At 30.0% G+C, this 20,949-nt stretch overlaps 3 protein-coding genes and 1 long non-coding RNA gene across 5 annotated transcripts; 2 read left to right on the forward strand and 2 right to left on the reverse strand.

Moving 5' to 3' along the window:
- Positions 1 to 2,097: 2,097 nt before the first annotated feature.
- Vhaac39-1 (V-type proton ATPase subunit VhaAC39-1) lies at positions 2,098 to 4,322 on the forward strand. Its single transcript, XM_072905271.1, has 6 exons — positions 2,098 to 2,372; positions 2,647 to 2,997; positions 3,125 to 3,282; positions 3,359 to 3,535; positions 3,703 to 3,780; positions 3,897 to 4,322. The coding sequence occupies exons 1-6, from the start codon at positions 2,252 to 2,254 to the stop codon at positions 4,056 to 4,058; spliced, it is 1,047 nt and encodes a 348-aa protein (XP_072761372.1). The 5' UTR covers positions 2,098 to 2,251; the 3' UTR covers positions 4,059 to 4,322.
- A 315-nt stretch (positions 4,323 to 4,637) lies between these two features.
- On the reverse strand, positions 4,638 to 10,794 carry Thg (tRNA-histidine guanylyltransferase). Its single transcript, XM_072905270.1, has 3 exons — positions 10,184 to 10,794; positions 6,434 to 6,678; positions 4,638 to 5,497 (listed from the first exon to the last, which is right to left on the reverse strand). The coding sequence occupies exons 1-3, from the start codon at positions 10,542 to 10,544 to the stop codon at positions 5,051 to 5,053; spliced, it is 1,053 nt and encodes a 350-aa protein (XP_072761371.1). The 5' UTR covers positions 10,545 to 10,794; the 3' UTR covers positions 4,638 to 5,050.
- Positions 10,795 to 13,977: 3,183 nt separating this feature from the next.
- On the forward strand, positions 13,978 to 15,605 carry LOC140672453 (uncharacterized). 2 transcript variants are annotated; one of them, XR_012047899.1, is made up of 3 exons: positions 13,978 to 14,604; positions 14,720 to 14,992; positions 15,072 to 15,605. It is a non-coding gene; the product is annotated as an uncharacterized lncRNA (long non-coding RNA). The 2 variants fall into 2 exon arrangements; XR_012047898.1 differs by having other exon boundaries at positions 13,982 to 14,604; positions 14,720 to 14,986; positions 15,072 to 15,604.
- A 492-nt stretch (positions 15,606 to 16,097) lies between these two features.
- LOC140672452 (uncharacterized) lies at positions 16,098 to 19,853 on the reverse strand. Its single transcript, XM_072904630.1, has 4 exons — positions 17,256 to 19,853; positions 16,932 to 17,101; positions 16,554 to 16,838; positions 16,098 to 16,366 (listed from the first exon to the last, which is right to left on the reverse strand). Exons 1-3 carry the CDS (start codon positions 17,471 to 17,473, stop codon positions 16,672 to 16,674), a joined length of 555 nt encoding a protein of 184 aa, XP_072760731.1. The 5' UTR covers positions 17,474 to 19,853; the 3' UTR covers positions 16,098 to 16,366; positions 16,554 to 16,671.
- Between the last annotated feature and the right edge of the window lie 1,096 nt (positions 19,854 to 20,949).

Genomic DNA, 20,949 nt, shown 5'->3' on the forward strand with positions numbered 1-20,949 from the left:
TTTCAAATCATTGCAGCATGCATTACAGTTTGTTCCTAAAATTTATAACAAAAAATGTTCTTGCGGTGGATGTGCAACAGAAATAACAAATTTAAATGATCATATTTTTATAGAGTTATATGTCAGATATTCAAATAATTTGTCAAAAACAAAAAGATGTAAACTGTCTGAAATACCTATATCGTTAATTTTAAGAGATAACGAATATAGATTGACAGGAATTGCAGCATATTTACCAAATCACTACTTAGCGTATTGATGGAGAACAACAAATCATTGGAAAATATACAATGACCTTTCTAAAAAAAAGCGTTCAATCATGCTCATCACAGGAAATAGAGCTTTCTGCTGCGATTCATATATTAAAAAACAAATTTCAATAATTTCGTTTAAAATTAGGCTGTTTTCTCCTGTAACAAACAATTTTACACAAAGTATCATACTTAAAAATGTAACACATTTTTATATCATTTTATAGATAAATACTTATCTAATATATCCTTTTGTGTTATTTCCTCATATATAGATTTTATTTGTTAAGTACTTGTTAAGAAATAAACTTGCTTATTTCATCTTTGCACTCATTTAATATTACTTCTTAATATCCAATTACAACGTAATTAAGGATGTAAGTAAATCAAGATGAAACTTGTTAATTAGATATGTCTTAATAAGACATGTTAACGAGAAAATTGAAATTCCAAATGAACTAACCACGGTCACAAACGATGGAAATACACTTACAAACAATTTACAGAATAAATATTCTTTCTCACATAACAAATCATCTAATATATTACGTTAAAAGATTGTAAACAAGCATGATTGTGTGGCAATTGCTCCAAAATTACTAATCCTAAATCCTAACTCTGTACTCCGATATTTACTGACAATATTGCAAATCTATAGTTTATGTCACGTATACTATAGATATTGATCGCGTGGCCAATAATATCCTGCTAGTTCTAAAAAAGCGGTATGTAAATGATTGGCTGCCGGGCCGACTTCCGTCACGCATACTGCGCCGACGCGCTCTCTGTGAGCAGAAGCGTTAAATACATTTCGCGCATGCGCAGTACAATTATAGAAAAAAACTTATTTTGCAAAAAACGAAGAAATTCTTTGATTCACAAACGTAACATTGGTATATTCGTAAATCACAAACAATTTCCTATCAAATACAATTATTAGTTATCACAAAATTTGTTTATTACAGAAAGTGTCGGCTGACATCATGACAAAAATAAAATTGTTAATTACAAAAAAACTAATTTATCACAAACGTTAAAAATAGACTCACAATTAATCACAAACAATTTACAAACGAAATACGCTAGAGAAAATTAAAAATAATTAAGTTTAATCATTTCTTCCGACTAGCTTCATAGTAATGTTCTTTAAATACCCGATGACCTTTGAGTATATATACTCAAAGCCGATGACAGAGGAAATAACCAATTATCTGCGTCTATCAAAAGAAATATACGAATGCGTATGCGCGACGGGGGAATAAGATTATTTATTTATCTAATTATCTTGGCACCACAGACCTAGGACAGAAGCTTAGTTTACACCGAGCACTTGATACCCGTACTAAGTATTATACTAGCCAATCATGGCTAGTCTTCTAAAGAATGGAATGGCTATGATTGGCCAGTAATATTTAGTACGCACATCAAAAGTATGTCGGTGTAAACAAAGCCAGAGATCGCACAAAGCTCTATCTATATTTAATATATCTATAGTCCTATCTGCAGGAATCAATAACATTTTATTCAAATAAATTTATTTTCCAAATTCAGGAAAAAATATATAAAATAAGTTTTAAGAAAATTGATAAAAGTTTTTACTTAATTTTATTCATGTGCAAAAGTAATTATTTTATGTGAATAATTTTATTAAATATTCTTACATGCGAAAAGAAAAAATAAATTTGTTTTTTTAGCTGAATCATATACATAAAATGACGGAATAAAATAAGTTATATATAGAAGTTGAAAAACAATAGAAAAGAAACGAAAATGCGCAAAATTGAACTAAAAACAAATCTCATATTTCAAAATTGTGCACACAGGTTTCGAGAATCGAACAAATATCGATAGCAAGTACATGTGACAGTTCACGACATATCTTCGCATGTTTGGTCATATGATTTTCATGACAAAAGGGGCGAGTCCTGTGAGATCCAGTTTCGAACTTGACATACTCGGTTTTTCTGCGCGAATATATCCAAGGAAGATTTCATTGCAGAATGAAGGGATGCATATTCAATATCGACGGCGGCTATTTAGAAGGCCTATGCCGTGGTTTCAAGTGCGGCATACTTCAACAAAGCGATTATCTGAATTTAGTTCAGTGTGAGACGCTCGAAGGTATTTATTTGATTTACTTGATCATTTCTCGATCGTTTTATTTTCCGACCCGTTTTAAATTTATATATATTTAGCAAAGAAGATTTTTTATATCTTTGTTACATATAATTTATGTAATTATATATATATATATATATATATATATAACTTTAAACTGGTCTAATATAAAACAAATATATATTGATTTGTTAAAATTTCTACTTTCGATTAATTTATCTCTTTATTTATTAATAAATCATAGACTTATTCTTTTCTTTTTGCTCAAATTATCTAGATTTGAAACTACATTTAGCTGGTACAGACTATGGAAGCTTCTTGGCAAATGAACCATCTCCACTCTCTGTTAGTGTGATTGATGACAAATTGAGAGAAAAACTGGTTGTAGAATTTCAACATATGCGGAATCATTCAGTCGAGCCCCTATCTCAATTCCTAGATTTCATCACTTACAGTTATATGATTGACAACATCATTCTGTTAATTACTGGTACTTTGCATCAAAGACCTATTTCAGAATTAATTCCAAAATGCCATCCACTTGGTAGCTTTGAGCAAATGGAGGCAATTCATGTTGCTGCAACACCTGCCGAATTGTACAATGCTGTATTGGTAGATACACCCTTAGGTAAATGAGAGTTTGATTTATATTAAATTTATTATTTATATTTATCTTTATTCTTGCACATTATTTAAAACTCATGATATATTTTCCTGAAGATAGTGCTTATGCAGTGCTAATTTTATTATTGTAGCACCTTTCTTTGTGGATTGCATATCTGAACAAGATCTGGATGAGATGAATATCGAAATAATAAGAAATACACTTTATAAAGCTTATTTAGAAGCATTTTATAAATTTTGCAAAGAACTTGGTGATACAACTGCAGACACTATGTGTGAAATACTTGCTGTAAGATACTCCTTCCTATTAAATCTTAAAGTAATAACGTTGTGTAAAGTAAATAACATTATCTTTCTATCTTTAGTTTGAAGCAGATAGAAGAGCAATCATTATAACCATTAATTCATTTGGAACTGAATTGGGTAAAGATGATCGTGCAAAATTATATCCACGCTGCGGACGTTTAAATCCAGATGGACTAGCAGCCTTGGCAAGAGCTGACGATTATGAACAAGTGAAAGCTGTAGCAGAATATTATGCTGTGAGTAAAATTTTAAATATTTTGATTAAAGGTTCTTAAATAAAAATTGTTAATTTTGATTAAAGTTTTTTAAGTGAAAATACATATAATTGTTAATTTTATAATTGTAATTGTAGCATATAATAAGCTTCTTTTAAATTAATGTTTTCTTTGTTCCATTTAAATAGGAATATAGTGCTTTATTTGAAGGCGCAGGTAATAATCCTGGTGATAAAACCTTGGAAGACAAATTTTTTGAGCATGAAGCAAGTATATTTATTACTTTATATATATAAAAATACATATATGCAAATTTATTAACGTATCTTATATTAATATTTTTTATTAACATTGACATTTATTAACTTTTTGGTATGTGCAGGTTCGTTTGAATGTCCATGCATTTCTTCAACAATTTCATTTTGGAGTGTTTTATAGCTACTTGAAATTGAAAGAACAAGAGTGTCGCAATATTGTGTGGATCGCGGAATGCGTTGCTCAGAAGCATCGCGCTAAAATAGATAATTATATTCCTATATTTTAAATCAATTGAATATATTAAATACTGCAATAATATTAATTGCATTTACTTATGTAACAATGATAAAGTAATTGATTAATTTAGCATTACTAAGACCCAGTTTTCTTTTAATAAAAATCTAATATTGCAAATAATGATAATGTTAATTATAATTATCGTCAGATGGAAAACACTTAAATTGTTTGAAAAATAATATCAAGAAACCTATTTTAAGAAAATTGAAAAAAAATATATGTATCTATCAAATATTGATACATTCGCACGTACTATATGTTAAAACAAAGTTGTTATTTAGAATTAGTCATATTTTGTTTTAGAATTTAGAATTTAAATGGTATAACAAAATTTGTATTATGTGTGCATAGTGTATATTTTATTGTAATCTTGAATATAAATTATTTCTATATATTATTTTTTAATGTAATAAAATATTCAATAGTTGTAAATATAAAGTAATAAAAATATATATACCATATTCCATATAATTATGTAATAAACAATGTAATGGATAATTTCTTTCCTCTTTATACAATTCATTTTTTTTACATTAAAACAAAAAAAAGATTGAAAAAGAAAAATTTTATTACCGATGATTTTTTACTTTTTTATTAGAACTGTTTTCTATAATTGTAGCACAAAGCTTGTTTTTTTTTTTTTTTGCATATGTTTACAAATACACATTTTTGCTGTATATATTTCACTATGTGAAGTAATTTATTATTATTTAAATTCACCTTACTTGAAATCATATATCAATGAGTTTATTTGACAACCTATCTATATATATATTTACACACCTATTTTTCAAATTGTTTTCTTACATTTCAAATTCAATTATTTTTTTTAAGAAGTTCTTTTCTTTGCTGTAACATTCTTTCATTTAATAACAGTATTCTCTTGGTAAAAAAAAACATATATATATATATATATATCTTACTATAAGATATAGATACAATTCTAATATAATTTTATTATATGAAAAAGAAAGCACAAATTTATCTTCTACAAATGCGTTCATTTTCACACTCCATCCAATCTCCATCCGTCTCTCTGTTTCTGTTGGGATCCACTTCCTCTTTCATTGAATTTACGTTAATTACTTGTGGTGAAACGTTATTTCCATGTCTTATTGTGGTGGGTGAAGGAGGTGTTGGCACAGATACGTTTTTATTGCTATTCGCTGAGTTTGGTAGTTGATAAGTTGTTAAACTCTTCAAACCAATTACTTCAGGATTCTCTTTCCAAAAACGGTCACTGATAATATCATCTACCAGAGGCACCACAGCAGGTTTTAACCTTCCTGTACGATCGGATATTAATTTTCGAATAAGCGTTGTACCTTTCCGAAACAATTGTGGTTCATTATTATAATTTATTCCAAACTCTTGGAAAAGTAACTCATTCTTATGTGATGCTAGAGTGCCTCTAAGCTTTTCTTCAGCCTGTAATATAAACATACATATATGATAAAAATGTTTTTTTTTTTTTTTAATTATACATAATGTATACATACGAGTATTATGTGTATGTATAAAATTTTATAAAATTATATGTATAAAATTATAATAAACTGTTATTCTAAAAAACATAAACATTACAATAAAATTTCACTTTTTAAATTTTATTTATTATTCTATTGTCTACATATTTGTATTACTATATTATATTTAGATTCTTTATTAAAATATATAAATACAATTTAGGATTTGTAAAATTTTATAAAGAAAAAAACTGATATTAATTTATGATCAATCAATCGTAATATTTAAACTAAAAATTTTTTAGATTTTAAATAAATATTTTTTTTTCACTTCTTTTCTTTAAAAACTTTAAAATATTATTCGCAATTAAAGTGTTAAAATATACACAAGAGAAATATTTTAATTTTTCTGCATATTTTCAAAGATCTATACATATTATCTATATATTATAACTCAGTGCTATATGTAATTATATATGAATTCTTTTGTAAATATATTCTAAATTTTGTAAATATATTTTAAAAACAAATATTTCTTTTTCTGAAAAATTTAAAATGAGTTATTCATAAGTAAGTTTGATTAAAAAAATTAATATTTCTTCTAAATTTTTAAATTTTACAATATACTTTTAAAGATTAACTCCTAACTATGATTTTAATTAAAGTTGTTTTTTTTTGTTAAGAATTTGCTATTTTTATTTTAAAACGCACATTGTCACTGTAAATTAATATGATTATCATACATAAGATATATACTTATTTGTACTTACATAATAATATAATAAATATGTAAATATATAATAAATGTAAATATATGTAGATATATAATAAATATTAATTTATATAAAATTATTTTTACATAAGATTTACATATCTTTTGTCTTTTAGAATATAATACCTGATTCGGAGTTAACTTTCCTTTCAAAACCAGATTCCAAAAACAAGTGTTGTATAAATTATTGATATGTACATCAGCCTGTCGCCAAGCCAAGTAGTCCCTTAAATTCTTATCTGTCGGATACAATACGACACGAGCGTCAAACGAAGGCGGATAATATAATTCTTTACCTCTGAAGATGCGTGGCCAATGATAAACATATGCCGAAGCAAATAATGAATTTACATTAGACAATAGTTTCGATGCTGAAACAAACATGAAAGTATCATAAAATAGTATTTCTGTAGATATATAGTCAATTCACATAATTATGAAAATTCAACTGTGCTGTTACATCTTTGAAAAAGAAATAAATTAAACTAATCAATTTCACAAATATCTCAAATTAATTTCAAATAAAATTATAGAATTAATTAGACTTATGAAAACAATAGGTAGTAATCAAATTCAATAGTACAATCAAAACATATACTGAAAATTTTATTAAAACCAAATGTTTAATTTTTTATAAGTTATTCGAATAAATTTATATAAATATTTTAATAAATTATAAAAAATTAAACTATTGACATTTGGTTTTAATAAAATTTTCAGTATATATTTTGATTGTACTATTGAATTTGGTTAGTACCTATTGTTGCATAACTCTAATTAATTTTATAATTTTATTATCTTATATATATATATATATATATATATATATATATATATAAACAAATATCTTTTAAACAATTTGAAATAACTTTAAAAAATATGTATGAAAAAAAGACAATTTTTGTAAATGTTTTTTTCACAATTAATATTAATATATATATATGTACACACGCACACACACACACACACACACACACACACATATTAATATTAGCTACAATATGCAAGAAAATATATACTTAAAATTTTATTTAAAAGATATATTAAAATATATATTAATATTTTAAAAATTCTGTGTGAAAAAAACATTTAAAAAATTGTCTTCTTTTCATAGATGTTTTTTAAAGTTATTTTAAATTGTTTTAAAGATATTTGTTTATACTCTTAAAATAAATAATTAGCTGTTCTATTCCAATATAGATGAAATATCCTATATATAAGATCTGCTAGTAAATCTCCTTTGTTCCTCATTTTTATGTAATTTCATATTATTTCTTCAACCAATATATAAAGTTAATTTTTAGCAAAAATATTAAAAAAAGATCATCAGTCCAATTTCTCCAATTTTCAATATTAAATATCTTTTTAGATAAGCCTCAAATTAATTTGTTAAAGTATCATCAGCTAACAGTAAGCATCAATTAAAAATTATATAAAAAATAAAATTTTATTTATTTGTACTTCAAAACTTTGCAAAAAACTTTTTATATTTTAAATTGCTTACATATATCTTGCTGTACATCTTAAAAAATTATTGATCTCTTCTCAATACATGTTTTTGTTAAAAAGAAATTGTAAAATATGTAAAACATAATTTGATATAAGTGACATTTATTTTAGATTTTCATCCTTTTAATTTTTTAACACAATAAAGCTATAAATCAATCATTGTAGAAAACTTAAACAAAATATCTAATTATTTTAAGTCTAAATAAAAAGAAAAAGAGAGAAAGTTTAAAAATTTACTATAATATAGAACTAATTGTAAGTGTGATTAATTATATTGATTGATCATATTGCTGTCATGTTGCTAATATAGACGATTTTTGGCGATCATTTGGTACATATACCAAGATTGCTATTGGTAGAGGCGGAATTTATTCTGGTAATATGTACCATACCAGCACACTAAGGGTGTTTTCCAGCAAGCGACACAGACGACACAGTGTCATTAGTGTGATGGAGAACATTCGTTGTGTCTCACTTAACTAATGGACACTGTGTTACACTGTGTCGTCTGTGTCTTTGCTGAAAAACGCCCTAAAACATATAGGTTCTTTTCTGTACGCGCGAATTCAAAACTATTTAAAAATAATTAAATATTTTCTTATTCTAATGTGAATAGAAGAGACATACAGAATAAACATAAGTTTTAAAGGATATTTGTCTATTTTAATAAATAAAGTATTTGACGATAATGATGATACTATCAGTAAAAATTTAAAAGCATTTCTTTTTATGTAAAGAATGCAAAGAAGAGAAAATTAATACTTCGATGAAAATAAAGGAAAAAAAGTCATAACCATCCCCGATCATATTTTGAAATTTGAGTGGATTTATACACCAAATATGATTTTCTTATTTTTAGGATAAAATTAATATGTAACTATAGCATAATTTTTACATACTTTTTATATAATAATATGTTAATTTTCCATTTTCGTCCAATATTGATTGGCCATGATTATCAGTGCATATTAAATAATACTTTTATCCATAATGTCTATAATGAAAAAATAATAAATCAAATAAAAATAAAATCTTTGTAAATTAATAAAAAAGTCTTATTTCATACACAAAACTCAATATTTTAATCAGTGCTTAACTAGATAGAAGTAATTTAACTTAACTAATAGAAGTAATAACCTAATCTATAAGTGTAGAAGTTTGTAAATTTATAAGCATCCAAAATTGATAGTTTTTTTTGTGTTTGTAGGATAACTGATTAAAATACTAAGTCTAATAAAATAAATCCAACACAATAAATATATAAAATTAATTATTTATGTATTCATATTTGGCACATATTTGCAACTTACCTAAAATTTACAAAAGGTATCCTGCGAGGGGTTGGTTACTGAGGTAATTTTTGTACATGGGCTAGGTAATTCAGCGACAATCCCAACAAAATTCTGGGTAATCCAAGGTTATTTTTGGTAAATCTAAATAATCTTTAGCGTTAAAATAATTTAAAGTAAAATTTCTTTTTAATTTGAGATACTATTAGGTAATCTTAAGTAATCCGAGGTATAATTTAAAGGTAATCTGTATCAAAGGGTAATTTTTGTACATTATAACTGTTAGTGACCAACCCCTCAGTATCCTGCTTTATTGCTATAACATATATCAACTACTTAGATACCAAAACAGTTAGCCACACTTCTACCACAAATTATCAAACATCTGAAAACATTCTGGTACAGTTAGATACTTTGGTTGCTATACCAGTCACACAAAAAATCGCCTAATAATACAATTGTTTGCAACATGATAGCAACCTCACAAATAGTTGGTTATCTGGGAATAGCTTCATAAAATAATATTAATAATAACTACAGAAGAAATATGTTGACTTAACCAATTCTGACAGAAATGAACATTATATTTAAAATTATATGTAAAATACTTAACTGATTTTATATAAAGGATTGAAGAAAAATTAAAGAAATTATAACACTCGCTCTCTCTCTCTCTTTCTCATAAATACATACACATAAGCATAGTTTACACAATGCTTTTTTTAATAGCTCTTAGCATGCTAGTTTGTTAAAAAGTAGTTTAAAATGCTAGCAGTAAACTAGCATGTTTCTTTTTCTCTCTAACCAGCATGTCCCTCAAGGTAAAATATTTCAACTTTATTAGCTGCTAGCGCACTATCATAATAGTAGCTAGTAAAAAAATATCATGTAAACTATGCTATACATAGTAAATAATAAAATATATAATGCATAATAATGCAATATAAAAAATTTAAATGCCAATGTATATAATTTTATCGAATAATAATTTATATAATTATACTCAATCATGGAAAAGAAAAAGTAATTTAATTCTTTTGGATGAGAAAACTTCACATTTTGTTGAACATATGTGTACCTCTGCGTTTATAGAGCTCCGTATCCTTTCGAAAAACGAATGAGTACTCATCACTCTGTCCGAAGGCTAATATAATTTCTTTGAAATCTTCCATAACAGTGATCGCAGCGCGATTCATTAACTCCAGAGCGGCCACATCGTTTGGCTTGACGAATTGATGTTTCTCGCAGAACCTGGAGAAATTTCTGCCGTCTATCCTAATTACGATCCAACAGTTTGATAAACACTTCTCATCCCGTTCGAATTCTTTCACGTACTCGAATTTGCTCTTTGCCATCGTTAAAGTAAAACTTAAATATCGGCGCGGAACCACTTGTTTATCCCGACTGATGAGTCTCCGAATCAAAACACTACTCTTCATTCGGGCAAACTTGGTTAGAAATATAACATTGCCGTCTAGTAGTTTAGAATTAAGAGAAATAGTTGTTTTGTAAATATATTTATCCTATTTTCTAGGTAAGCAAATGCAACAAAATTTTTTACTATTATATCTTTTTTTGCTTTAAACCTCTGTTTTCTAAATCTCTCTAGTATTTAAACATTACAATTTTCAGTTGTAATTCATTGTTTATACCAGAAAGAAACCTGAAAGCGGCTATGCCGGCCTTTAACTTGAAACATAGTTTACATGATATCAAAGAGAAGCCTTTGGGCTATCGCACACAAAATGCATAAGCTACATGTGCATAGCATAAGATCGCATGGACCAATAAGCATTGAGCATTAAGTCGCCATATTGATTTACATAATATTATTGTTATTAAATAATAAAATAAAATATATTAAATAAAATAAAATATAATAAAATAAAATCTTTTTTCTTGGTTAAAATCAGTATAGATATGACATGTCTAGTGCATTGTCGAAATTGAACTCAAATTTTGTATTTTGGCTGTTTAGAAGGTCTCATCTAGCAGTTAATATTAAATAAGTGTGCAATTATCGCTAACATTTAGCGCTATTTAATCTAAAGAAGAAAAAATATTGGTCAGTATTAGAAATCTAAATTTTATTATATATATTTTTCATATTTATAATTTTTATTTATATATAATATTTTACACATATTTATATATAAATATGTATCATTATTATGCATACAATAGATTACCCGTATTCATAGTCCGTCCTTATCTCAAGGGTGGAGGAAACCTTAATGAAGAATTCTTTGAATCTCCAAGGCTGTCTTATTTCATAAGATGAATCTCGAGTCTTCCTTCCAAAAGAAAAGAATATTTTAGGGATTTTTAGGGATTTACTAGAGACAACATTGTTTTACGCCCCTGCAACTAATTTCACATATAAACTTTCAAGTGGTCCTATATATAAAAGAAAGTTCCTGAAAATAAAAAATAGAAACATATCTAATTAAATTACAATGTAAATACATATTTAATAATAGAATATTTATAGCATTTTTGATTAAAGTTATAATAACACTTCTCTATATTATTCTTTATATCTTTATATTCACACAATAATATACTATACAATAATATACTACTTTATTCAATAATATTTCTTTATACACCACACAATATAAACGAACTTGTCACTTTCCGTATTGTGCGAATAATTTTCAGGTTAAGCTTTATATATATATATTTTTTCTTTTGCTTAAGACCGCCGCACACACTTTTACATAACGCATAATGCACATATATAAGGAAACTGATTGGTTATAAATACATGCATAAGGAATTCGATTGGTTGAATTCCTTATGCATATGCATAATGCATTATGCAAAAGTATGTGCTGCGGCCTTTATGCACAAGATTGTGCATTGTAAAGGCCGCCGCACACACTTTTACATAACGCATAATGCATATACATAAGGAATTCGATTGGTTAAATTCCTTATGCATATGTTATAGACCAATTAGTCGCCATCTTAGGTACCCGCTGCGTGCACATGGACTCTACTTTAAATTAGAGTTAGGCCCTGCGCACAATAGGAAAAATATTAAATATTAAATATTATATTATTTTAAAACGAGAAAATGAAATGGACTAACGCACAATGCATTGAGAATTAGGAATAAAGAATTAAAATAACGGAATATAAATATTAAATATTAAATTCGTACTATTATGGCGGTATATTCCAAATCTTACTAAATTCCTCAGAAATATGAAGTCTCTTTCATTAGGTTGTTTTAAATAAATAGGTGACAATCTATCAATAATAACTGAGTATGTTTCAACAATTATAGCACGAACAGTTGATTCACCCACACGATGATGTACAGTCGGACCCACAGACTTCTATATAATACTAGACTGCTAACTCCCTAGATTTTGTTTATATAAAGGGCGCATTCGGGGAGACACTATTAGCGCTAACAGCGTCGTTCTATCTTTGTTCAACTTTTAATGAGTAACAAAGATAGAACGACGCTGTTAGCGCTAATAGTGTCTCCTCGAACGCGCCCAAAGTGTCCTCGAATTTTATGTACTAAGAGCGTGTTCGGGGAGATACTATTAGCGCTAAGGTGACCCTTTCTGCGCATGCGCTGACATGTGCCGACGCCATTATGATCAGTACATGTGCTTCTAATCATAAGACTTCTATGGACAGAGCGTTAGGCCCTACTTAGGGCGAGAGGGGCTCTGATGCTGCGGGAAGAGAGCATCGGTGCCAACTCGGTTTATTTCGTTAAGACTCGATAATGTTCGGCCAATATCTAACCTAACCTAACATATATGTTGTGTTAAACATGGTGTTAAATAGTAGTGTGAAGAACATACTAACATCGAAGTTTAGAAAGAGATATAAAAATGAGTTTTTGTGTTGTGTATAAATGTAAAAATCGCAAACACAAAAATAAAAAAAATGTTGAACAAATAGAGATGGAACGTGTTCAAACATATATTTTATTTTATTTACCCTTTTATAAAAATTAAGTGCTAATATATATTAGAATAATAATATATATATATATGTATATATATATATATATATGTATATATATATGTATATATATATATATGTATATATATGTATATATATATATATATATATAGAATATTTTATAAAATATTTATTTAATAATAATATATACAATAAAAGATATAAAAATATTTAAAATGTGATTGTATCAGTGGGTTTAAATTTTTTTTGTATTACAATTTTTTTACGTTATATTTTTCTTGATTAGAAAAACTATTTGATTTTAAAAAAATTACAAAAAAGACTTTATAGTATTTATTATCATGTACAATATTTGAAATGACGCAAATAAAACATTTAATATATAGATAGATAGATAGATATTTATTCAAATGATCCCCTTAGGGTTACAATTTTTATACATCGTCTCCTTAAATTAACCTACTCCTATAACATCACCCCCGGGGGCCCCCGTGGCTATCCCCAGCCACTTTGTCTCCCGAGGTTCGCACACACACACCACAACTTCTCTACTTATTTACAATTTCCTACATACTTAATCAAACCTCCTCTCTCCTCGCTCTGTCACTCTTACACATATACAAATACATTTTCAAATCCCCCAGCGCGATTCTGGCCTTGAGTGACCTCACATTTTAAAAAACCTACTCCCTACCCCTACGCCCCTTTCTCTCCTCTCGCCCTTTCGACCCTCTAACCTCCCCTTCTCCCTTCATGTCCCACATCTAAAAGAAACACCTCTCTCTCATATCCCGTTCTTTTCCTCTCTCTCTCCCCCCCTTTCTCTCTCTCCCCCTTTCTCTCTCTCTCTCTCTTTCTCTCTCCTCTCACTCCTCTCTCTTTCTCTTTCTCCCTCTCCTTCTCTCCCATTCCTTAAAACCCCGCTCTCTGCCCCACGCCTCTTCTCTTTCTTTTTGCCCTTCAGTCCTCTAACCTCTCCCTCTCCCTTCATTTCCCACTTCCACCGCTAATACCTGTATTCATAGTCCTTCCTTGAGGAATAAGGATTCCTTATTTCTCATTCGACGTTTCATAAACCTTCCTTGACCAAACAAGGAACTTTATTAGCTCCCTTATTTCAAGGAAGGTCACGAGCTTCCTTAAGGAGGAGATTTTAACCTTTTTTAGCGGATGATGCGCAAACATAACCTTTTCAAGTTAGCTGTCACATTTCAATTATTATTTGTGATGTTACGCATTCACATTAAAAGTGCATGATGGACAACGAATTTTTTAACGATTCTGACGAAGGATTTGAAGATGAAAATGTAGAGGATCGGATTTTGTTGCGACTTGCGAAAAGATATATTTGTGATTGGGAAAATCCTGGAATTTTTCGAAGATGTTCCTTTTCGAAAAAGATATAGATTCAACAAAGGAGCCATAATCGAGATCCTATTACCTTTAGTGAATGATAAGTTAAGACGGTTCAATAATCGAGGCCTGCCGATTTCTCCGTTAATGCAGCTCTTAATAACACTGCGTTTTTATGCAACGAGTAGCTTTCAGGTTTGTAAATTTTGTTCCGACACTATGATATATATATATATATATATATATATATATATAAATTAAAATAGATAATTTATTTTTATTTTATTTATATGCTGATTTTTAATTGCAGATTGTTAATGGAGATTTACGAGGATACAGTCAAGCATCAGTATCGAGAATTGTTGCACGAGTTTCCAGAATTTTAGCGTCACACTTAAGTGTATATATTAATTTTTCCACCGAAGAAAAACGTCGAAGGAATAAAAATCAATTTTATGAAATGGCCAACTTTCCATCCATAATAGGATGTATCGATTGTACCCATATACGTATTGCGAATCCTAGAGGAAATAATGGAGAGATATTCCGAAATCGAAAAGGATGGTTTTCTTTAAATGTACAGGTTTTTTCAACGGTTTTATTTTGCTAAATAATCATGAAGTTTATATGAAGTTAATTTTTATGATATATTTGTTTTATAGGTTGTAGCTGGTCCTCAACGAGAAATTCTCGATATAGACATCCAGGTTCAACTCATGATGCTGTAATATTTGATAGAAGCGGTTTGCGCTGTCGTTTCGAGTTGGGACACCTAAACGGAATTTTACTTGGTGATAGTGGATATGCATGCCGCAGTTATCTACTGACGCCTGTTTTAAGACCTGAGACAGATGCAGAAGTTCGGTATAATACTGCACATAAACAAATACGAGTTATCGTTGAACAACTGTTTGGAGTTTGGAAACGTCGATTTCCATGTCTGCATTATGGTTTAAGAACAAAGTTGAGCACATCGGTGGCAATTATTTGTGCCACTGCAGTTTTACATAATATATCTATTCAACATAATCTGGAGGAAGTAATCGAAGAGGAGTTGTATGAGAATATACAATTTGAAGACATTATAAATCAAGAACAAAATGGAGTAGGACTTGCACACAGAAACGCTTTTATTTTAACACATTTTTCGTAAAACATAATAGCGAATTATAATTATATTTTTATATTCATTTTATATCTGCAATGAGTGATTTAACAATAATGTTGTCATCATGTAAATTTATGATTAATTTGTATAAATAAATTTAGATTTGTACATACAAGATCAAATTGTAAATAAAACAAATATATAATATATTAAGTATAAATTTTAACTTAAAGAATGTTATATTTATTTATAACAAATCTTTCTCTCTCTTTCTCTCTATAAACTATTCTTTTATATAAACCGCATTTTGGTATTCACTGACAGTACTGCAAATCTATTTAATTTGTCACATACACTTTAGATTTTCAATACTGACAATGATTATCAACAAAACACAGTCCTCAAAGTTTAAAAATATAAACAGACAATATTTCATTGTTTGTAAGAAATATATATATTTCCATTAAATTGATAACAAACATAGAATTTTATATTAATTATCAAGAATAACATTTATTTATAAGAACACTTATAGTTATTTAGTCACTTATAAAAATAATTAAATATTTTACATAATTTTGTATAAACTGAAATACATATAAACATATAGAAATATATAATAAAAAACATAACTTGTAGCATATTATTAACAAAAGTCATCTTATCATATTTATAGATATATTATTTACATGTATTACTCTTGAGCGCTTCTTCCTCCTTCAAAAGTTTTACAAGAACAATCTGCTCCTCTGTTTCAGCAATCTTTATTTTTTTACGATGAAGCTTGCACTGTTGCTCAATTGCTTCGCGTATTTTTATTAATCGTAACTCTTTTTTGTCACGGATATTCTGAAAATTGAAATTATTTTGTTATTAGTATTTCATTATCATTAATTTATTGCAATAAAGATTATTACGTACTTTTTTCTACCTTAATTTTAAAAAATGACAATAAAATCTTATTCATATTAATAATAATAATAATTATTTATATAATCTGTTAAACAATTAATATAACCTAATTCATAAAATTTACCTCTATGTTTTTAATATTTGAAGTAGCTTTTTTTCCTTTTAATGCGTTAACACTTGCAGTGACTTTTTTTTCTGATGCATTGTTTATGCTTGATGTGGTCCTTTTTTCTACTGATGTGCTATTCCTTGAAGTAGCTATTTTTTTCTTTTGGTGTGCTAAATGATGTAGATAAAATATTTTGATGGATATAATCTTCATGACAGATATCATCAATGTTCTCATTCTCTTTCTCACTTTCATTTTCGATGACTATTCTTTCAGACGCACAATCCATCTTTACATTATCTGAAAAGCAAAAAATAAAGAATAAATTATTATTACCATATATGTATAATAATAGAATAATAAAAAAATAAGAATTATATGTAGTGCTTATACATTCTTTCTCAAATACTGCTGTGCTGTCGAATGGGCAATCAATTTCGACATCTAAATTTGCATTTGTTGCATCCATGAATGCCATCACTGGATCATTCGGTTGTACTGATGCAGGACCTCCACCTGTCATAAGCCATTCGTGCCGCATTGTCGTATTTAATTTTCGTTTTCTAAAATAATTAATTAATAATATAATTAGTATTAAAATATTATATAACAAGCCAAGTATATAAAAGTATATATAGGAAGAAGAATATGTGTGCACTTAAAATAATTATATAACCTTATCATTAATAAAATTATTAGTAAAATCATTATTTTTACCTTTGTTTCATATTATCCCAGCATTTTTTCAGCTGTTTGCTAGAGCGAGGCGTACATTCTTCGCTAGCAAATTTTTTTGTGATTCTTTCCCATGCATCCACCTTATCTTTTAGATCTGAAGCACCTGTCCTTTTATTTTCGATAGCTTTTTCTTCTGAAACAAGCTGCGCCAAGAGCATTCTCTCCCGTTCCGTATAATGAACATTTTTATTATCCATTATATTTGCAATGCGATCACAACTTGCACAAAAAATAATAAATAAATATACTTTTAACTTAACTTATTTGTAACTCAATCACTTGAAAGTTTATATGTGAAATTAGTTGCAGGCGCGTAAAACAATGTTGTCTCTAGTAAATCCCTAAAAATCCCTAAAATATTCTTTCCTTTTGGAAGGAAGACTCGAGATTCATCTATGAAATAAAACAGCCTTGGAGATTCAAAGAATTCTTCATTAAAGTTTCCTCCACCCTTGAGATAAGGACGGACTATGAATACGGGTATAAGTCTCTCTCTCATATCCCGTATTCTCTCTCATATCCAAATCTTTCCTCTCTCTCCCTCTTTCTTCATTTTCTCCTGTTTCCTCATTTACACCTCATTTCCTCTGTCTTACCAGTAAAGCATAACATTTCTCCACTCTCCTCTCTCACCCTCTCTCATCCTCTCTCTCACTCTCTCTCTCTCTTTCTCTTTAACTGTTACATATATATACTAATTACAGACTATACATCCTTCTAAGCCTTCTCCCCTTCTTTGCCTCAATCTCTTCCCCCGCGACCTTGGCCACTTTGCGACCCTTACATACTGATTCCCCTTCCCTCCCTCACGACCCATCCTCTCTACCCCTTCTCCCCTCCCTCTCTTCTACTCCTCTTGTTCCCCCTTTCCTCTCCACACTCGCCTCCTCTCCATCTCTCTCTCCCTGCTCTCTTTGTCTCTCCTCTCCCTTAATCATCTCCTCTTTTCTCTTCCAGTTTCCCTCTCCTCTCTTTCCTCCAGGCTGGGCTATCCTCCTCTTCTTCTCTTGACCCTCTTCTCATCCCTTTCACATTGTCATCCCCTAATCTTCTCACTCTTCTCCTTACCAAGTTTCCTTAACCTATCTTCCTAAAACATTTCTCCACTCTCCTCTCTCATCCTTTCTCTCTCTCTTTCCCCTTTCTTCTTTCTCTCTCTCCGCACCCCACTCCACTATATGCACGATTCTGTTTTCCCATCTCTCTGATCTTTTCATCTTCACTTGGCACCTTCTTCTTCTCCTCTCTCCTTTTCCTTCTTTCCTCTTCTCTCTTCCCCTCGCCATTCCTCCGCTCTTCTATCCTCTTCTTCCTCCATCCTCCTCTTCCCTTTTCTCCTTCTCCGTGTTCCTCCTCCTTTGCCTCCCTTATCCCTGCCCATTCATTGTCCACACATAACCTCCACCTGTCATCGCTCACGCTTCTCTCCTTCACATTGCCTCCTTTGTCTCCCTCCTTTCTATTTTCCGCCTTTCTCCCCTTGCTCTCTTTCCTACTCTCCCGCTCCTCGTGGATCTCCGCCATGCTCTCCCTCATCTCTCTCACATCACTCCCTATCCCTCTCTCCTTTCACTCTTTTCTCTTTTCTTTCTCACTCCACTTCTTTTCCTCTTCCCTTTCACTATCCTTCTCCTTCTGAACCTCTCTGTTTCTTAACCTCCTGCTACCCGCTCACTCCTCTCTCTTTACACCTTTCTTCTAAACTGCTTTCGCCGCAGCACGTGTCTATCGCTTATCCTGCCTTCCTGTCTCGAATCGATCTCACCCCTCTCCTCGCCGTCCTATCGATCTCTCGATCCTCGTACTGTACGCTCCGACTCGCTCCTCCTGCCATCTACCATTGCCTCCTTGTAACTCCTCTCCGTTGTCTTGCGCCTGCTCACCGTCACCGCAAACTTGCCACGTTTCATCATCCTCTCCTTTCCCCTTCCCTCCCCTCTCCACCCTCTTCGCTCCACTTTATCACTCCTGTTCTTTTCCTCTCTTTCATTTCCGCCTCCTCCTCTTCTTCCGTTGTTGTCCAACTCCCTCCGCCTTCAGTTGTCCGCTCCTTTTCCTCCTCGTTCCACTCCACCTCTCGATCCTTCGCCTTCCAAATCTTCCACGTCATCCTTCTCCATCCTCCCGTCCTTATATCTCTCTTTCCTGCTTGACCTTCTCCTCCACTCCACTTTCTCTCACTACACTGCCCTTCTGCTTTCCCTTTTGCTCATCCTTTCCACTTTCCGTTTTCCCTGTCCTTATAAACACCTCAAAAAATACTTCGGACTCTTACTCGCCCATCCTTTCCGTCCGCCATCTTTACCCCCAACATTTAATATATTAATTATAAATATTTTGATTAATAAAGTTAGGTTAAGAATCAGTAATTATATATGGAAAGCCAAACACATCCGATCGGTTACGAAAATGGCCGACCTGGCACCGATGCTCCCTTTACCGCGATTATCAGATGCCCCTCGTAAAATGCTCTGTCTATAGAAGTCTATGCTTTTAATTTGCTTTCGGTCTCTAATTTTTGTCAGAACACATGTCGTGTTAGTAAAAAAAGTAAGAAATATAAATATTAAATTATGGGATACAAATGTGCAGTTATTTTATATCTTTTATATAAGCTTGTTTATCATACTTAGTATGTATATACATGCGTGCAATACGCGCCTTCACAGCGCATGCGCAGAAAGGGATGTCATACATACTTGTTTGTACATAAAATTAGAGCTGCCTTATACATAAGGAGTTAGCAGTCTAATTGTATACAGGGTGAGTTTTTTATCTTGAGACATTTAAATATCTGAAGAAATACGTATCGTACGAAAAAATGTTTCAGACAAAAGTTATATAGTTTCGAGGGGACCATAAGATGGTACCATTAGTTTGACCTTGAATAATCGTTTGAAGATCATATAAAGGTCGCCTTGAATTTTTTAAATGGGATACCCTATATATTTTTGTATATTCTTGTAGCTTTAAAAAAAAGTATGCAATTTGTAACATACAACTACATACTTTTTTTAAAGATAACGATGCAGTTTCCTTACACCAATTGATTTGTCTCATTATTCTATGCATAAAAGTATTAGGGTAAGATTATCGAAAAACAAATATTTTAAAAGATATTTTGTATTTTATGTCAAAATGCTGAAACTTTTAAATCTTATAACTCAAAAAGTTATTAATGAAAAAATTCTTTATCATAGTGCTTTGGAAAGCTCTCAAGGTAAACTACAAGAATATGCAAAAATATATAGGGTGTCCCATTTAAAAATTTAAGGCGACCTTTATATGACCTTCAAACGATTATTCAAGGTCAAACTAATGGTACTATCTTATGGCCCCCTCGAAACCATATAACTTTTATCTCAAATATTTTTTCGTACGATACGTATTTCTTCAGATATTTAAATGTCTCAAGATAAAAAACTCACTCTGTAGAAGTCTGTGGTCGGACCTCTTATCCTACGACCCTCTTATGATACGAAACCTCTTATCCTACGACAAAAAATCCTCTCATGCTACGACCGCGAAAGGGGAATTATATCCCCACTCTCAAATTTTTGTCATAGGATCAAAGGTTTAAGGGAAAGATTCCGGACCGAAAATGTTGTAGGATAAGAGGTCCGACTGTAATGCAATGGAAAAAATTGATTCTCCACTAGCTATAAATCTAATA

The sequence above is a fragment of the Anoplolepis gracilipes genome, chromosome 13 (genome assembly GCF_047496725.1).
Source record: "Anoplolepis gracilipes chromosome 13, ASM4749672v1, whole genome shotgun sequence".
NCBI classification, from domain to species: Eukaryota; Metazoa; Arthropoda; class Insecta; order Hymenoptera; family Formicidae; genus Anoplolepis; species Anoplolepis gracilipes.

Coding starts and splice junctions, on each gene's coding strand:
- Vhaac39-1 (XM_072905271.1), top strand. CDS start 2,252: ATGAAGGGATGCATATTCAATATCGACGGCGGCTATTTAGAAGGCCTA. Junction 2,998..3,124: donor ATTGGTAGATACACCCTTAG/GTAAATGAGAGT, acceptor TTATTATTGTAG/CACCTTTCTTTGTGGATTGC. Junction 3,781..3,896: donor ACAAATTTTTTGAGCATGAA/GCAAGTATATTT, acceptor TGGTATGTGCAG/GTTCGTTTGAATGTCCATGC.
- Thg (XM_072905270.1), bottom strand. CDS start 10,544: ATGAAGAGTAGTGTTTTGATTCGGAGACTCATCAGTCGGGATAAACAA. Junction 6,679..10,183: donor GGAGCTCTATAAACGCAGAG/GTACACATATGT, acceptor TGTTTGTTTCAG/CATCGAAACTATTGTCTAAT. Junction 5,498..6,433: donor GAAAGTTAACTCCGAATCAG/GTATTATATTCT, acceptor TTTATATTACAG/GCTGAAGAAAAGCTTAGAGG.
- LOC140672452 (XM_072904630.1), bottom strand. CDS start 17,473: ATGGATAATAAAAATGTTCATTATACGGAACGGGAGAGAATGCTCTTG. Junction 17,102..17,255: donor TGGGATAATATGAAACAAAG/GTAAAAATAATG, acceptor TAATTATTTTAG/AAAACGAAAATTAAATACGA. Junction 16,839..16,931: donor AGCAGTATTTGAGAAAGAAT/GTATAAGCACTA, acceptor TTTGCTTTTCAG/ATAATGTAAAGATGGATTGT.